The sequence below is a fragment of the Rhea pennata genome, chromosome 1, assembly GCF_028389875.1.
Source record: "Rhea pennata isolate bPtePen1 chromosome 1, bPtePen1.pri, whole genome shotgun sequence".
NCBI classification, from domain to species: domain Eukaryota; kingdom Metazoa; phylum Chordata; class Aves; order Rheiformes; family Rheidae; genus Rhea; species Rhea pennata.
In genome coordinates, this window is record NC_084663.1 from 7,292,821 (window position 1) to 7,312,313 (window position 19,493).

The following is a 19,493-nucleotide window of genomic DNA, read 5'->3' on the forward strand; positions in this document are numbered from 1 at the left end:
GAGAAAGGTGCCAGTGTCGTGGAACTGTTTCAAGGAAAACTCAGAGGAATGAAAGTCTTTCTGAGGAGGAATCCCAAGTAGCAGCTGCCTGATATATAGCGATGATGCCACTGTTTCCATAGTCATAGAGGGAAAGGAAAATTTAAGATGTTATGACGAAGTCTTAGTATGTGAGCTTTAGTTTTATTAGTGATATTTACCTTCTAATCCTGCAAGGAAGAGGCCACTGTTATCTGCACTGACAGTGGAAGTCCTATCATATGATTCCCTTTAAGCTAGATTAAAGGAATACAGTGGTTATATTTATTCCATAGAGATCAATCCAGTAAGATTGCAAAGGTTGTTTCCTCCACCAGGTGTGTGATACACATTTCAAAGTGCCTGGGTATTGGTGTTTTCCCTGGACATCTCATGATAATTCTCCACCAGTTTAATTCCTCTGAAATCAGACATTGCATTTCCGACTAGATATTCTGACTGTGCTGCTTAGGTGAAAATAGTCTCATTGTATTTGGATAGTATTTTACATGCACTTTTCCTTGCTTCCTGCTATGCATTAACCATAAGGATGCTCCCGTTTGTCTCTGTGATGGGCTTGACTCTCCAGGACTTTACATGCCCATTTGTTGCGTAGGCTGCTGCCAGCTGCTGCTGCTGCCTCTGTCATGTTAATAGACTATGAGAACAGCTGTCCTGGGTCAGACCAAAGATCCAGCTCAGCTAGCACCCCGTCTCCAGCAGCGGCCAATGCCAGATGCCTGGGGAGGGAAGTATAGGTCAGTATATAACAGTGTAATTATTATAATACTGTGAGTACTCCCCTCGCATTCAGTGAGCTGTGCACAGGCATTTGCTGAGGCACAAATGGTGCCTGTGACAGTCTGTGATGTATTTTAGCCCCAGTATTTTTCCAGCCCTTCTTCAAATCCCTTTTAATATCCACTGTGTCATACGGAAGGAAGCTGTATGAAGTTTGTTTTGAGCTGGGTCCTTGCTGCTTTCCTTTGCTGTCACCTAATCCTTGTATTGGAAGATACAGTGATCACCTGCTTCATTGCCTGTCCCCCTCAGTTGTCCTCTTCAAGGCTGAAGACTGAGTCCCAGTTTATATAGGTGTTTCTCATACGAAGCTATATCATGTCTTTGGTCATCCTTGTTGCCCTCTCTGGTTCTACCATATCCCGCAGGCACTGAGGAGGCTTACAACAGCACGCAGTAGTAATCCCGAGCACTGGGTGTTTCCTTGGGTAAGGAAAGTTTTTTTTTTTTTTCCTTATATATTTCTCTTTACCTATATTGAATTTCATTTACCATTTCCTTACCTTTCTAGTCATTGTCAAAGGGTCCTTCTGCATTTTTTTTTACAGTCAGTTCTCATTTTTACCTCAATAAATAGCTTAGTATTATCAACAGACTTTGCCATCTGCCTCTTCTAGACCTTTTGGGAGTACATTGGACAGCACAGGCCCCAGATCCTTGTGAGACTCCACTAGTGACCCTCCTTCAAATCTGAACATTTACCATGTATTTCTTTTTGCTGTTTTCTATCTTTTAACCAGTTCTTTTTCTGTGCAAGAAGCTTCTTGGATCTTGTACCTGCTAAGCTTCTCAGACAGCCTATGTTGATGGACCTGCCTGAAATCTAAGTTAGCTACATTAGCTGGAGCTGCTTGTCTATATACAGTGACCGCTTTGGAGTACTCTGGTTCAGGTCCTGACTTCCTTTTTCAAAAGCCATATCATGTTTTCCCCAATACAGCATGTCCTTCCAGGTGTTCAATAATTCTATTTTTTATTAGAGGGATGATTTTCACTGTAGTTTTTACTGACATGCCTAGTACAAACAGCTTTACTCATCTGTAGTTTCTTGTAATTCCCACTTTGTGCCTTCCCCTTTTTGGGTACCAGTACAGCTTCAAGGAGCAGACTTCAGACCATGGTTAGTGCTCCTGGATTTTCACCTGTTAAGTTCCTTTAGAATGGTTGGATCAATCCAGCTAGTCATCGTTTTATTTTATTCTTTTAGTTCTACCATCACCTTCATTAGAGATAGAACTGCTGGTGCATTACCTGAAAATAAGGTTCCCAGTACAGGAACCTCCTCAGAAGTCTCTGCAGTGAGCACAGACACCAAAAAATTCATTTTTTTTGCTGTGGCCATGTGGGGTTTTTTTAGTGTTTTTTCTATACCTGATTGCTTCCTGGTCCATGACACACCAAGTAGACCTTAAATCCATTCTTGTTACCTCATTTGGACACAAAGTTTCTGCTTTCTGAGGATGCTGTCTTCTCATAGTTTCTCTTGCTCCTTTATGTTTCTCAAGTTGTTTTTAAATGAATATGTCTTTATTTCGAGCTTCAGATGTTGATGATTTTAAACAGGCTTTATGCCTTCTGCACATTTTTAACTCTCCTGGTTATTGAGAGATAACCTTCTCACTTTGGCCCTTGCGTAGGCCCTTCTCACTTCTCTTTAACAGGTGTCCTCATTTTTATGAATTTTAATTTCCTTCCAAAATTAAACAAGACTTTGAGGACTCTGCTTAATGTAGGATGTTACACATCTTTTCCCAAGAGTTTTGGTTTTGACTCACTTATATCCTGTTACAAGTCCTGAGTTTCTTGCCTTGTAGACTGGAATCCACTTCTGCAGAAGCCCATTCACTGGCTCTTTCTAGCTGAGCAAAAGCACTAATCCCTATGCCTGATTATCAGTATATTTGTGATAAAAACCCATTACGTAGCATGGGAAAGCAGCTGGTTATTTAACATCTTTAAAATGTGTTTTAATAGTGGGGTATGGAAAAAAATTATTGGGCAGCAAATATAAAGTGAAGAAACGGAGAGAACTGTTTTCTCATGTAATTTGTTCTCAAGCAGTAGAGCTCAATTCTACAGGAGGTTGTGAAATTCCGAATTCTAAATATATTGAAAAATTAATTATAGATTAGTAGAGAGTAAGTAGCTAGTCCATGGTGGGTTGATGCAACTGCTGCTTCAACAGAAGTCACTTTTCTAACCCATTGACTACTGGAAGCTCAGAAGGTAAACCAGGGGAAGCCTCATGCTGTATGAGCTCTATTTCTTGCACTCTTTCTTAAAGTATCTGTTACTGATTATTACTAAAGAAAGAATGCTGGATAGAACAACACATTGTAGCTTTACACTGTGAGCAGTTTTTATCTTATTCACGTCTTCCTTTAATGAAGTAAAAAGAGTATTTTTCGTGACCAAGCCATGTGAAATTGAATTTTCAGGATCCTTTTGCTTGGAATGAGTTCTCATTCACTTAGAAATATTTTAATGGGAAAAGGGCTTTGTTTCAAAGAGTAAATAGAGTTCTAAACAAATTAGGCTCTTTTTCTTATCCACAGCAGAAAGCGAAGCTGTTTTCCCTAAGGAAGTATCATACTCTGCTTGCTAGTCTGGCAGTTTCACACCCATCCTTTGACTTGTCATGTTTTTAAGGACTCAGAACTTATTAGTTTGTAGTGAATATCAGCATCTGATCATGGTGGAGACAGACATTGTCCTGTTTTGATCCATTCCTAAAATGACTCCAGGGATCAACTTGTGCACTTCCTGCCAAGATTAATCCACAACACTGAGTTGGGAGAAGGATTCCTGCAATCCTGCTTGCTTCTCATTATTGTGCCAGTGCTCTCATGTGACCCTTTGGGGGTATTTAGGTCTTCTAGGGTGTGTGCCACCCTGGGAGAATAGTCTGCCACTTCCTTTTTATTCATATTTAAAGTTATAAGACCACTTCCAAAGAAAAATGCAAATTATCAGCTCCAGGCCTCCAAAGCCATGTTCCCCTTTGCTCCCACATCCAGCTTGTAGTGCATGTTACTGCTCAAAGCCACCGTTAAGATCTGTGCCAGATTATCTGGAACTGTGTAATGGGTGAGAAGCATGGTGGTGGCAACTGCCAACACGTGTGTAGCTTGGCAGCCCAAGATGGGCATGAGCTCTTAGAGTTTCATTTTTAAAAATAGGTTGGGTGCATGGGAGTTATCTCCTAGGAAACTTGCTGTTGTATTATGAAACTATAATATACTCTGATTGCATATCAGATAAAGCGAATAGGAGCTGGTGTCAGATTGTTTCTGCTGAAGAGCTCCAACAAGGAGGGTCACTTGTGCATAGCAGTTAACTTTAGTTGGTGTTTATGAACTCCTTGGTGCTCTGAGGTGGTTCGTCATGTGCTGGTGCTCTCTGAAGAACTGGAGGTGATGACAAGAAGCCCTGCATGCATTTGTTCTGTGTGCTAAAGCCACGGACAGTCAGAGTCTGTTACAGCTCCAGCAAGGCAGGCGTAGCTTACAGCTCAGTAGTAGCAGCTTTCACAGGCAGATCCAGAGGACTTCAGTCTACATCCCCTTACCAGCAGTGTCAGCAAAGAGATCAGTGATTTTGATTTCTGTGAGGACTAAACTGGATGGTTAAACTGGGAATCTGGGAATCAAAAGGCCCTTGTAGAAGAGAATACAGACATCTCAATGACCATCCCATTACTGATGGCTTCTATGGGCCAGACTGACTTTGAAGTCTTTGAGTGGGGAGGTCTTCTTTTGAATGAAATACTGGAAACACAGCACTTCTTTTCTGCTGTGATTCTCTGATGGGCTCTGCTGCTTCTGTAGCAGGCCTGCCCTGCTGGTGGGACTCCTTCCCTAGTGACTTAGTCATGCTAAAAGCACTAGTCTTCTACCTTCATGTGAGAACAGCAGCATAAGGCAGGGACAGCTCAGGCAAATTGCTGCAAATTGCAGGCAGTGCAACAGCCTTCCTTGCTGTTAAGGGCACAGGACAAACCTAGAGGAGCTCTGTAGCTGGGCCCCACATGCACTCTATTCCTTGAACTCAGCTAGACCAGTGCGTGGTTTGGATGGAAGTTGGTACAGCTTTCTGATTCCTAGGATCTCCTGGGAAATTTTCTTTCAGCCAGTCCTAGTATAACTCCCTAACATCAAGAATGTTCTTTCAGAACAACATGGAGGCTCCTGACAGTAAGTTTATGGGAGGGAAGTTGTGCTGGTGTTGCACTTATTTTGTGAGTAACTCTGGTAGTATCAACATAGCAACTTAAGCATGAAGCCAGGGAGAAAGTCTTCATCAGTTGAAGTTGAAAACTTTTCTGCACTAAGGTTCAACTGAGAATAGAACTGAGCCTTGCATGCATGGAAAGTGTGTGGCAATCTTTTTTAGCAGAAGTGCCTGTGAAGTGCTTGCTAACCTCTGTATATGATTACCCTAAAACAGTCTTTGCCAAAATGTTTATTTTCAAGCTCATCGGTTACCAGGCAAACCAGTTTGCTAAGGTTTCTCCACGTACCTCAATTCAGACATGAAACCACATGTGGATACATGAGTCGAGAGGCTAGGGAGTAGGAAAGCAAACAGTGTGGGGGGTTTTATAGAGGTGCCTGTTGAAAGTAAAGGTGCAGGTGGAGCTTTGGATGTCTTGTGGTGGCTTTTCCTACCAGAACTCAATCCTGAGCTACAAAACAATTTGAATTCTCTAATACTGAATTCTTTCTCCTTCTCTTCTCATTTTTTGTTTTCTTTTAACTCTAAGCAGTGATTTAGTGTGGGCGAGGATACAAAATACACATCATTTTTAGTCCAAATATTTAAAAGAGATGCACAAAGCTGGAGGTATGGGTGCAGGGATGAGAACAAGCCAATTAAAGTTTCATAGCGGCTCAGAAGGGCGGTTACACAATGGGAATTGTTCAGCTGTGCTTGTGCTTGTGACAGCCCTGAACTCCGTGGCCTCCTCTTCCAGTGGCTGCTCGTCATGCTCATAGGGAGTGCTTCTGACTGTGGGCTGTAAATTGAGTCTAAAGGATGAATCTGGAAAAGGCAGACAGTAGGAGCTGCGCCTTGGTTTCATGATGTGATTAGCTAATCTAAATTTGTCCTTGAAAAAGGCCAGAAGTATGCTGTACACACGAGTCTACAACACTTGCAAGTCTTAATCCTAGTTTTAACTTGAGTATAATGTTATTTTGCGCTTGTCAGGCCCTGAGCCAGCACCTCTAACAAGCTTTCAAGTTAGTTACTCAAGAACAAGCTGACTTCACTACTATTTTAACGTGCTCTCTCTGGGTCAACACCATCCATTATAGATGTGGTCAGAGGAGTATCATTCTGGGAGGTCAAGCTCTGCTTTCTTGTAAAGCGAGAGAAATCCTGAGGATAGAAATCCTGAGAATAGAAGCTACCTAATTGTAGCTGGCTGACAGGCACCTGCTCAAAGCTATTGTCCAGGGGCCCCAGAGGATCCCTTCTACCAGCACCATGGTGCAAATGAAACAGGTGATTCCTCAATGAAAGAGCTTAAGGATTCCTAGAGGGTTGTAGTATGTTTCCTTCAGTATATTTTAGCACAGGATATAATCAGCTGTTGGAGTGCTTCTCTTTTGAGTATGAAAGGAGCATGCACTTCTAGATTTTGGTAAGTTCATGGCTTTTAAACAGTTAAAAATATGTAGGAGGAATTTGGCAATATGGTATTGGATCCTCAAGTACCTCATCTGTAAAATGGGCAACACAACCTACTGGGGAGCCTGGGTTTGAAAGGCAGGGTCATCATTTGAAAATCATAGGCCATATAATGCAACTTGTGATCTCTGCAGAAGATCACCAGAGCTGATACTTAGGCTTTGTTTAGTAAAGAGAGAGCTGCCACCTGAAGGCGTGAAGTGCTGTGCAGCTTGGCTTTGTGAAGGTCCAGACACCTTTGGGCAAAACTCCTAGCTACATAGGCATTTCCAATGGTCTAGACCCAACTGCAAAGTTACGGGTCTTTAGTTAAGATGAAACTAGCAACTGTCTAAAGACCTTCACTTTAGAAGGGACGTAGGAATTACTGCAAGCAAATCTGTAGTGTCTGCACTATCTATCCTTTGCTGTAAAAGATGCAATGTCATCTGATTGTGCCTTAATTGATCCGGCTTCTTTGGAGAGTGCTTTGGCATGCCAACTCATTTCTCAAGTTTCTGTGTGGAAGAAGAGGAAGCAATGTGCTTCTTCAAATGGGTGTAATCTGCTTTACATGGCCAGATAAGATCTCCAGAAATCAGCTGTGTTGTAATACGCACTGCATATATCGGTGCTGTAACTGGGGAATGCTTTGAACAAGTTACAGAGATCACTTATGCCTCAAGAAAGGTTTGAGGTCATTATTAGAAAAAGAAAGGTTATTTCCCTGTGAGAATACTGCCATCAGATAAGTTGTAGGAGACAGTGAGCTCCTTTTGTCTTATAAGATGAAAGTGAAGAAAAAGGTACTTAAATATTCACTTTGGAAAGAAAGTGATCATCAGCGGAGAAAATAAACAGCTTAACCGCTCTTTTGTGAAGAGTGTAATGGGAGGAAGAGCTCAATACAGAAAGCTGTACATTTTCCTTTTATTCTGGATAGCTTTACTGCGATTGCTGCCGAGGAATCTCATGAGTTAAGGCCCTAGAAGGAAGGAGGGTCCAGGAGAGCTGGCTAGTATTCAAACATCACTTCCTCCAAGCTCGAGAGTGGTGCATCCCTATGAGTAAGAAGTGCAGCAAAAGGGGCAGGAGACCTGCATGGGTGAGCAAGGAGCTGTTGGCCAAATTCAGACAGAAGAAGAAAGTAGACATACTGTGGAAGAGGGGACAGGCTACTTGGGAGAATTACAGGAATGCAGTCAGAGCATGTAGAGATGCTGCGAGGAAGGCTAAGGCCTAGTTGGAATTGAGTCTGGCAAGGGATGTCAAGGACAGCAGGATGGGCTTCTTCAAATACATCAGCAGCAAGAGGAGGACTACGGAAAATGTGGGCCCACTGCTGAATGGGGCGGGGGCCCTGGTGACAAGGGATACAGAGAAGGTAGAATTACTGAACGCCTTCTTTGCTTCAGTCTTCACTGCTAAGGGCAGCCCTCATGAATCCTACAGCCTGGACGTGAGGGAGAAAGTCCGGAGAAGGGAAGACTTTCCTTTGGTTGAGGAGGAGAGGATTAGAGACCTTCTGGGCAGGCTAGACATCCACAAATCCATGGGCCTGGGTGGGATGCACCCATGGGTGCTGAGGGAACTGGCAGGTGGTGTTGCCAGGCCACTCTCCATCATCTTTGAAAAGTCCTGGAGAACTGGAGAGGTGCCTGAGGACTAGAAGAAAGCCAGTGTGACTCCAGTATTCAAAAAGGACAAGAAGGAGGACCCAGGCAACTATAGGCTGGTCAGCCTCACCTCCATCCCTGGAAAGGTGACAGAACAGGAACAAGCTGGGAGGAGCGGCTGATACACCTGAGGGCTGTGCTGCCATTCAGAGAGACCTGGACAGGCTGGAGAGCTGGGTGGAGAGAAACCTCATGAGGTTCAACAAGGGCAAGTGCAGGGTCCTACACCTAGGGAAAACTAACCCTAGGCACCAGTACAAGGTGGGGGCTGACCTGCTGGAGAGCAGCTCTGCAGAGAAATACCTGGGAGTGCTGGTGGATGACAAGTTGACCATGAGCCAGCAATGTGCCCTTGTGGCCAGGAAGGCCAATGGTCTCCTGGGGTGCATCAGGAAGAGTGTTGCCAGCAGGTGGAGGGAGGTGATCCTGCCCCTCTACTCAGCCCTAGTGAGGCCTCATCTCGAGTCCTGCACCCAGTTCTGAGCTCCCCGGGACAACAGAGACATGGATCTACTGGAGAGAGTCCAGGATAGCGCTACAAAGATGATCAGAGGGCTGGAGCATCTGCCCTCTGAGGAACGGCTGCGAGAGCTGGGCCTGTTCAGCCTGGGGAAGAGAAGCCTGAGGGGGGATCTTATCAACGTATAAAAGTACCTGAAGGGAAGGTGTCAAGAGGACAGGGCCAAACTCTTTTCAGTTGTCCCATGTGACAGGACAAGAGGCAATGGGCAGAAATTGAACCACAGGAAGTTCCACGTGCCCGTGAGAGGGAATTTCTTCCCTGTGAGAGTGACAGAGCACTGGAACAGGTTGCCCAGAGAGGTTGTGGAGTCTCCTTCTCTGGAGATCTTCAAGGCCCACCTGGATGCAACCCTGTCTAACATGCTCTGTGTGACCCTGCTTGAGCAGGGAGTTTGGACTAGATGTTCTCCAGAGGTCCCTTCCAGCCTTACCCATTCTGTGATTCTAGGATGTAATGTAGATGTAATAGGCCTGTAAAGACAACACTTGCCTTTCTGATAGGGGTCATGATTAATCAGAAAGGAGCAAACACTTCAGGAAAGAAGAGGGCTGTAATAACAAACATGTCTGGGGATCTGTACCGGTCCAGCTTCCTTTTTGAGCATCCATGCATCACACTGTCAGAACAGACTGCATTGCATCCTGTTACATTAGTGTACAACAGGCAACTAAAACAAATTAGCTGATTTCAGAAAGGGAAGAGATTCTAGGGAGACCTTTTTGGCTTAATCTTGAGATGTTTCATGTGATTAATTTACTTTTGATCCTAAATCTGAAACCTGTATGCCTGCTGACTGCAGAGCCTTGCTCTGATCTGCATGGAATGGCTTTTCTAGCCCAGGAGTCATGTGGGCCATGTGCTTCAGTGCCCTCACCATGCTGATGTGGGTAGTCCCCTAGCAGCAGGAATGCCTCATGCGCTGGAGAATTGCTCATCCATGTGGTTGCGTTCATGTCAGGGTTGTGGCTCTGAGCCAGGTCTTGCCTGTTGCAGCTTGCCAGGGTGGCAAGTACACTCAAGAGAGGATCAGCTGGCCTCAGCGAGCCACCAGGACTTCTCCTGGAGGTAATGGGACTTCGTCTGAACAGCTCTACCACTGCTCTGGCAACATGTCTTCCCGTCCTGAGCTGTTCCATTACTCCTCTCTCCTTGGTCATCCAGGAGTTTCTCCAGGAGCTTTCGTTGAGGTCTGCACACTGTAATTCCTTCTCTCCTTCCCCTAAATCATCACCAATTAACAACTTGGATTTTAGGGCTCATCATTTTGGCAATTTCCCGCATTAAAAGGAGGATGACTCTGCTTGTTCTGATAGCAGTTTGCTGAGCATCGGGCCGTGAGGCATGTGTCTGAACTGTCAAGTCATTAATTTAATTTCTGTCCAACTGGGTTATATAAACTGGGGATTTCTTTACCTGTGAGCAGCAGTGCTGGGCCTGCTTCTCAATGCAATGGCTGGTGGACAACCAATCTTCCCACACTGTTTCGAACAATTTTCCCTTGTGTGGAAATGATTGTTGACCGCTGATGAGGTGATTGTGCTCTGCGGGAGGTGGGTCAGGAGTAGAGGTAAGGGCATGAAGGAAGCCTTGAGCATATTACCGTAATTTCATGCTTTTTCTTCTATTGCATGCAACCTTAAGTTGGTGTTTGCTGGCTTCACAGAAATCTCTCTTCTCTAAGCAGCTGACTTGGCTTTTCAATCTTAATTCTAGGTTAATATTTTGTCAAAATATCGAGGAGCTAGAACAAGAAGAAATGATAATCCCCAAATTGGCATTAAAATTCTTCCAGCCGACTCTGGTGGCAAAAACTGTCAAAACACTAACTGTTGTCCTAACTGTGGCTAATAACACAATGAAAATGGAGGTTAAATCCAAACAAATCCAAACGCTTTTGGTGACTGTGTGAGATGGAAGTTTTGCATGACTCCCGCTGCTGCAGTGAATTCTCCATAACCATTAAGCGCCCTGTAATGGTGGGAGAAAACCAGCCTGGTTTTATGAGGAGGGGGAAAAAGCTTTACCCAGAATGTGATACTGATATCATGTGTCTCTGTTACGGCAGCAGCTGCAAGTCACTGCAGAGATCTCTGTAGTCAGTGTGGTTTCTTCCTGCAAAATCTCTACGTTGGTGGGAACAGCAAGGGGGTAAGAGAAGCAACGTCTGCAGCTTGCGGACGTGCTGCCCGTTCCTGTGCAACATCGAGTTGTGTGAGAAGAAAGAGAAATGTATGATCCGAACACCTTAAAGTACCTGTTTACTCAGACAAAATGCAGTGGACGTTGGCGTGGGGCAACAGCTTACGGTGCGCAGGGAGAGGTGCTGATGGTGCAGAGAGGAGCTCCTCACTGCAGGAACATGTGGTGAAGGAGATTTTTGCCCTTTACCAATATTACTCATTTGTCCATTAAGTGAATGGAAACAGCATTTGAGGCAAGCTTGGAAGTGTCTGTCGTTGTCTGGAAGGTGTAACAGCAGCCAGCTGAGGGAAAATGGGTCTTCATTTGGGCTAGATCTGGGTTGGGACACTGTGTGGGGGCCAAGCAATGGGATCAGCTAGAAAACACGTTTCTTCTCTGAAGGACTGCAAAATAGACCAAGAAGTGTGTTTCTTTTCCCTTTAGTTTATACTGAGCTGTTGAGAACGTGTAGGAATATTTGACTTCTGCGCCATACGTCACAGTCATGAAAGTCTCCTCCAGGTTCTTGGTAAAGACACTCTCCCTTGCTTTGTTTTCATATTTTTTCATTGGTTTATACCTTTGCATTTGTTGTTATACCTTTGTATCACTGAATTATTGAAAATTTTGGATCTGAATTTTTTCAGTGTGAGTTCATTCTCACACAGACCTCAGGACGTTCGTGGACATGACCTTGGCGCTAAAAACTTTATTTCCAGCCTTTAGTCTGGTTTGATACTTATGTTGGGAAAGGTCTGGAATTTAAGAGAATGAGGACCTGCACAGAAAAATGACAGTAGAAAATGAAATAAAGAAAGTAGAAAATTACTTGTGTAGAAAAATGATTTGATAGAAAAATGTTCAGCAGCACCGGATTCTCCTTTGTGTGTGCTGGTTGCACAGTCTGAGCTCGTCTCACAGTCTGTCCTGTTAAGTCCTTGAGGGCTCTGGGAAAAATTGTAGAAGTGTCAGGAAAGATTTTTTCCTCTGCTTATAGTGTAGTTTTGAATTTACCTTTCTTTGGGAAATTTCAGAGTATAGTTTGTATCTGTCTGCTCATGCCAGGCTATGAAAATGGCCTATCTGGATTTGGTTGGTCTCACATCTCGGGGTCTTCCTTACAATGGACGTGGTATCCTTTTCAAAAAATGAGTGTTTCCTTAGTTTTTCTGTAGTTTGGCTGGGGCAGGACATGCCGAATGCCAACTGTATTAAGATTGTTAGCTATGCACAACCTGAAGATGTGAAATCTGTTTCCTGACTATATCTGTTGATTTAGCATGACAGAACACTTGCTAAGGCAGTGGAAACCTCTTCAACATGGAGGTCTCTATAAATTGAAAAATTAAGTTTTACCCTCCCATCAACTCTTTGTCTTCATTTTGTCTCCATTTTTGTGACAGCAAAAGTTTTTGATATATGAGAACAGATTTGCTATGTCATAGTTTATATTGTTCACTGTATTTCAGAAATTCAGTGTTCATATTAAATTATCATTCAAATAGATGAAGAAAAATACTGTTTATCCTTTATTTTACTTTGATTTGCAGCCTAGCCTAGCCTTGTAGTTTTGTTTTCTAATAGAAAACCCAGTCTGTTTTGGATACAAATGTAATTTAATCTAATAAAAATCTTGAAATTCTGATTTATAAATCTAGATTAAAGAAAGTAACTAGATGAGAAGTAATTCAAACAAATTAAAACTATAAAAGATTAACCTCTTATTGGATGCTGCATGGACCAGGAGTTTGCAAAGGAATGAGGAATGAGAACTTCTCAACCATCTTCTAGAGTTTGTCATTATCTCAGTGTCACCAGGCAAGTCATTTAATTTCTCTTTTTTATACCATTTTATAATTTATATACAAATGGATCTAGATCATAGAATTATTCCATGGCTTAATTAGAAGTGTGAAAAGAACTAATCCTCTAGAGTGAAAGATAACATGGTCACAGTTTCCAAAAATAGGTTCAACTCAATTCTATTTAGGCATCTAACTAGGTAGTTTAACTTTGCAGAAGTTTCTTGCTTGGGAGTTTGAACGACTGTCCTAATTTCTCAAAATCATGTTGCTTTTTTTTTAAACATTAACTATAGAAAATGGGTAGGATCAGCCAAGCTCATCAAGGAGTTTGAAAGCCCCCTTTCGAAGAGGCAGAGGTGGCTGGGCCACCAAGTGAGTTGAAAGGTTGCTGTTAGCTATTTCCCTGCTGAACAGAATGGGAGAGCCCAATCGCATAGGTTCTTTTAAAAACATGACTTTTAATGGATTCACTTCTTCTCCCTATTTTTTAAAAATCTTGGTCCATGAGAGCGACTTCATTGGTTTCACTCACATGCAAAATTCGCACACCTGCATAAATGTTAAAAACACCAGACTGCAAAAGAACTTTTCGTGTGCCAGGTCCTAACCCAGCAAACCCTTAAGCGTCTGCTTGATTTAGGCATGCCGAAGTCATACGAACTCCGATGGTATTTAAACACATATTCAAAGTTGAGCAAATGCTGAAGTGCTTGGGGGAGCACAGATGGATTTAAACACGTCTCTAAGTGATTTGCTAAAACGGAGCCTCAGTGCACTGAACCAGAACTGGGAATGAACTAACCACCCTTCTCCCTTCCTTCTCCCGTTCTCTGACAAGTGGGTGACAAATGCGGCATCTCACATGGGCTCCCATTTTTCGCAGGAATTCATGAACAGTTCGGATGGGAAAATACTCAAGGGAAGTGTAGTGCTGTAAAGAAAAGACTCACCAAGTGGCTTCTGAATCTCTTTCTGACTCAGAGTTATGGCCGTGGAGCTGCTGGCGTATGGGATAAAACTGGCAGGTCTTGGGAGCAATGCGTCATTATAAAGTCCGCGTGGTACCTGCTAGGAGAGGTGGGTGTTAGTGCACAGTCTTTTCGGAGTTACAGGTATATGATGCATTCTGGTTCTCAAACATATCCTGTACCATTTTTCTTTCTTTGTCATGTAACATTACTGAATGGTGCTTAATAGACGCTATGCCCCGTTTTTACAAAAAGTCCTGTCATTTTGTCAGTATAGAATACTACGTTTTCTAAAATCAAACAATTTCATAGAGCTTAGTACATTGAATTACTGATTTTTAACTCTCAATAAAGAATTTCAGGAAATGCTGAGGACCTTAAAGATAAATTGCTTGGTTCACTAATACCTGGATTTTAAAGGGCACATTAATTCATTGGCAGGGGGGGGGAATCTTCTGTAGCAAGCTTGCCAGTTCAGTAGCTCTGGGGAATTTTTTTTGAGGAGGTGGGAAATTTACTGTGGGATATTTTACTGTTAGCAAGAAAACGAGCAGTCTTGCCTTTCTGACTCTCTCTCGGTTATTTATCTATTCATGAGGAAGTCAAGAGGGCTTTAATGGGCACTGGATTGGATCATTAAGGGCAGCTGTGCATGTTTGAAATTAGGGTAATGACTTTTCCATCTATAAACTATTATTTCTGGCCGTCTCCTCCCTCTAGCAGCAGTGTCTTTGCTGTCTTTTGGCTGTTTGCTCTCTCTGGTAGCATTTCTTCCTTCTTGTCCCGTACTGTTCTCTTCTCAGACTCTGTGTTAAGCTTCTTGATCCCTGTCTGCATCCTCTGCATCCCTTTCCTTCCAGTGCTTCTCTTGTCTTTCTTTTTGTGACCGGATCTCCAAATTCCCTAAAAGCAGGGAACTGTAAGGCAGGTCCATTCCAGGCACGTTAAACTCGCAGAGGCTGATCCCAGCCATTGAACCCCACGGCTGCCCTCCTAAGTGGAGAGCGCAGTCCGGCGAAGCTGTGAAGTCAGCTGAAATAGAGGCATTTCCCACAGCTGGGTTTATTACGCAGAAGGATATAAAAGGATTTCGTTTATTTTGTTGTCTTAGATCGGCAATGAAATCCAGATCAGAATGGAAGCTTTCTGTATTTTTATAGCATCATAACCATTCAGAGAGGTGTGTGATCTGTAAACGACCAGTGCGATTATGCAGCTTTTCACAGCCTTTAACTAAAGGCAAAAAAGTTGTTCAAGATGCAGCTGGAGTAAAGTGCAGTGTTGAAAGCTGGAGCAGATGGGATTTAAGGGGTTCATGAAATATATCTGGAAGCAGTCCTAGGAGTTTCTGAGCACCCTGGCCTGCAACTGGAGTTGGAAAGCCTGAGGAGTCTTAGTACTTTCCAATAAAAGGATTTTATTGGAATTCCAGACTGACTATCCCTAGCATAAGGGTCAGGATGAAAACATCATTTGGAGAGTCAAATAACTAGGACTATGTGATAACAGGAAAGCAAAGATTAGGACTTTAAAAACACATTTGGCTGCTTGATTTTATATTTTTACTACTCAAGCTGTTAGGACCAATTGTATAGACTCTGGGTTGGAGTCTGTGGTGCTCTGACAAGCCATGGTACATTATATAAAAAGGGCAGAGCCAAAACCAGTGAATTGTCCCTGTATTTAAAGTGGTGCAAATGCAGTCAGAGCCTGGACCACTGTCCTTTCTCTGCCAAACCAGGCAAAACATGGACTAACTTCTTGCTCTTTGTTTAAAGGGCAACTTTTGCGTGCAGACAAACCGTCAAAACACGCACAGCAACGTTTTGCGACAGTCTCTTATAATCTGTTCCTAACTTCCTGCCATCGTTTCCCTATCGCTGCTAACTATGAGAGTATTTCTGTGTAAACAGAGGCTATTTCTTTCCCAAGCAGCATCTCCTTCCTTTGCCTGATTCATTTATCCTTTGGCTTAATGATTCATTCGGTTGTTTCACAACTCAGGAACCAAGAGTGAGGTCAGAAGCAGCCGCTTGTGTCATCCCGACAGCAGGAATTAGAAAAGAAGAGCCTGGTCGTGCAAGGAAAGAGCTGCTGTTTATCCTCGAGCATCCAGATAACCGGTGGTCACGAGGAATGAAAGGCAGAGAAAGTTCACGGTGGCCTAATGAGGTTGTGATCAAATATTAACATGGGAAGAGCTGGCAGGAGCGTAGTTGTGGTTCATTCAGCCTGCTCTGAGCTGTCTTATCGCAGACAGCTATGTAAAAGAGCAGAATAATTTACTGGTGGAAAGAAAAAAAAAAGGAAAATGTTCTGGTTCTTTTTGCGTTCATATAAATAAAATATGACCCTCCAGCTGGTGGACTTTGAGCTGTGAGCTTGTGGGATGCACGCTGGGCTGGGATGTCTATCGGACACAGCAAGTGCTTCGGGAGGTGTTTTGGTGAAAAGGAGCAGAGTGCTTTGCTGTTCTTAGCCAGAGCGACGCTCTGTCTTGTCCGGTTCCTCATTACTAATGCCAGTAACGAGTGGAGGACCAGCAGAACGGCCCCAGAGCGTCAGAGCAAAGGTCCAGGCCAGGAGCTTGGCTGAATGACCAAAAGCAAATGCTGAGAAAAGTGTGTGGGAACAAAAAAGCCGACACGGTACTGCCAGTAACGTTTTCCCGGCCTCTTCCCAGTCAGGTCCAGGTACTTCTGAGGAAGATATGAGTGTGCAAGAAATAACAGACTGTTACGGAATAAGTTAACGAAGGAGAGGCACTAGCCACTCCTGGCAATTAGCGCCTGGCTTCTCTGATGAGGTTTCTATAGGCTCTATTTGTGTTCTCCTCGCTGGGGTAACCGCGGGCAGGCTGCTAGGAAGGCAGATGTTTGGACTTGTGTTTTAATCCTGTTCTTGGGCTTTCATGATTACACCTAGTGATTCATTTTGTGGAGTAATTCGGTGTACATAGAAGCATTCTGCAGTGGCTTCCCTGGCTGAGTCACCAGCGAGCGAGCAGCGAAGGGATGCTCTGGGGCGCCTTTCGGAGAGGGCTGCAGCACAGGCCCTGACCTCTTGTGGTGGCTGAGGAGCCGAGAACGCTGTCGGCACTAGTTGAGTAATTTAGTCCTGAGAACACCGCAGATCTTGTGGTAATGCGTGAATTAAGTCTGCAAAAACTCCAGAAAGGGGAAAACTGCCATTGATGGAATCATACATCAAATTAGCAGCAGAGCCAAAAGTAGGAGCTTCTGGTTTTCAGCCTATGTCCACATCTCTGCTACGAGATATCTCTGCTAATTCTTTATTAAAATTTTTGTGTTTGATACGGCTTCAGTATTTTGTGTGAATGTTTGCATGTGTTCGTAAGGCAATGAAAGATGCTAAAAGTGCAATTGCTGTCATTAACAATAACAGCTATCAAAACCTTCCAAAAAAAAATAGATGCAATGGTTACATTTCCTGCAAAAATTACACCACTTAAAACAAGGATTTTTTTGTTTTTTTTCTTTCAGGGGTGCATTTTCTGAAGTTGTTTTGGCTGAAGAGAGAGCTAGCGGGAAGCTATTTGCAGTCAAGTGCATTCCCAAGAAGGCACTGAAGGGAAAGGAAAGCAGCATAGAGAATGAAATTGCAGTCCTGAGAAAGTAAGTATCAAACCTTTATTTATTCTCCTTTGCTTTGATTAGATTCGTGCATTTAAGGAACAGGAACCTCAACTGACAACTGTGACTAACGGGTTGTTCAGCCCATGACAGACAGACAGATCACCTGAGTTCAAGTGATGCTGAAAATGATTTGAGAAATGCTCCATTTTTCTTTTTTATTAACACAGTCAGATGACCTTATCCACTAATAATATCTGCAGTTGTGTCACTGGCTTTGAGGAGAGCTAAGACCGGGTTATTATTTCCAGCTGTTCTAAAGGTGGAATCTATACACGACTTCACCTAAAACTAACTAGACAAAATACAGACTATTTTACATGCTGGTAGCAGTCTATATTATGCACTCTGATCCTAGTGGGACTTCTTACCACAGCTGTTGGTCATTCAGAAGCTGATGGCTGATCATCTGAGCACCGTGTGACAAAACTGATCCTGAACCTTTGAAGTTGACCTGGTCCTAAACCTTTAAAGCTGACAAGATATCTCTGCACTAAATGCTCAGACAGCCTAAGCCAAAGGAGCAGGTTTGAGAACAAGCTCAGCCATCCCAATAAGCAGAAGGGATTCTTTTCAACAGAGTAGCATGGGCTCCAAAATAGGTACAAGTATTTGTTCTGTGTGCCTTTTCAAACCTATATCAGGTCAGAATAATGTAAAGCTGGTGATAAATCTCAAACAAACATCATTTGGGCAGAAGAGCAGGATAAAGTTGCATCAGAGAGGAGAGCAGTAGAAGGGTGAGAGAAAGAAATACATTTTAAAAAAGGTTGTTGCACACATTTAAGCAGTATATGGCTTGCTGTGTAGTGTTGCTGAAAACCTGTTGTAAAGCTCAACCGTTGCCGAATCCATAACCAGGCAATAGCAGCCAGTAACTGGCAGTCTGAAACAGTCTTTGCATGAAACCATCCCGGACACTCACATGCTGACATAAGAGTGGCAATTTTGCAGGCGGTAAGGATTGCCATGCATAAACCTTGACTCTAAGAGAGGAGATCAGAGAAATCCTTTAGGTTATGTGTTGCTTCTGTATTGTGAAGAATTTCTGTTTTCTGCAAACAATTTACTGAAAAAAACAGGAGGCAGTGCTCTGTGCTATTCAAACAGTAGGGCAAAAGAGTGAGTGGGTGAAAAATTCCTTATTTTTTGTGCAATTAGATCTACTTGGTCTCTTACCTGATGTGCATAAGGACCATAAGAGAGATTTTTCCATTTTTATCTCCTGATGTGTCCTACGTAGCTATTGCTAATACAAAGTTCAGATCTGTCTGTATTTGTTCTCAAAAATCTTTGCTAGCAGTCACAGTATTGAATTTGTATGTGCTGCTAAGGAAACACAAAATAACTGAAAACCTGGCTCTGCCTGCAGTTGAGGAGAGGGGATATCAATCTGTCTCTCTGTTCAATAAATTTTCTGCTCTAAGAGTTAATAGTAGAAGTAGATTTGAAAGAGGTGGAGTAGATCCTGAGCAGCTGTTGCTAAGCTCCAAAGGTATACAGGTGTCCTTGTTTTGTTTCTGGTGGCTTAAGGCTGAGTGGGGATGGCTAGTGTGCGTCTAATGACTGGGTAGATGCCACAGCCCTGGGCTGACTGTGTGACTGGGAAGAGTCACACAGTTAATAAGCCATGCCCCAAGCAAGCCAGTCTTGAAGAGCATGTGTGCAAAGGATGTCTGACAGTAAGAATTTGTCACTGTTCCATGAGACAAGTGCACAGAGCAATAGAGGATGGATGCAGAACAAATATAGATATGCACATGTGTTGATCCTGATCTCCCTTATCCTTTCTTGCATTATATCTTTGGAGGGTACTTAAACTTATAGGGATAAAAATCTCCAAAAACACCCTGTCCAGCTGAAATAGAAGCAAACTCCTTGTGTCCTCTTAAGAGAAAGTTCAGGTCTGAAACTGGCCTTTTTCATTCAGTCATGAGATTTTGATCTTTCTACTGATGAGGTTTTTACACTCTGGCAGATATCTGGTGAGTGCTGTGGAATGCAACAGTTCCTGAGTTCCTTTGGTTGTCTGTCAAACAGGTGTCTGTCAGGGAGTCATGAATATACTCACTGCTGCCAGCTCTCTGGTAAGCTGCTTGTCCCCCTGTGTATGGTGAGCAGGTTTTTGGTGGCAGTCAGAGATTGTGCTGGCCATGTCCAGAGCAGATGCATACAAGTATCACACAGGCTTTGCACTC

The 19,493-nt window shown here is 43.3% G+C and overlaps 1 protein-coding gene across 1 annotated transcript in view; it reads left to right on the plus strand.

The window, feature by feature from the left end:
- CAMK1D (calcium/calmodulin dependent protein kinase ID) overlaps positions 1-19,493 on the plus strand; it is a 217,960-nt gene that overhangs the window by 73,957 nt on the left and 124,510 nt on the right. The window contains exon 2 of the mRNA XM_062580868.1: positions 17,146-17,277. Within this exon, the coding sequence (XP_062436852.1) occupies positions 17,146-17,277 (132 nt within the window). The remainder of the gene's footprint in view (positions 1-17,145; positions 17,278-19,493) is intronic.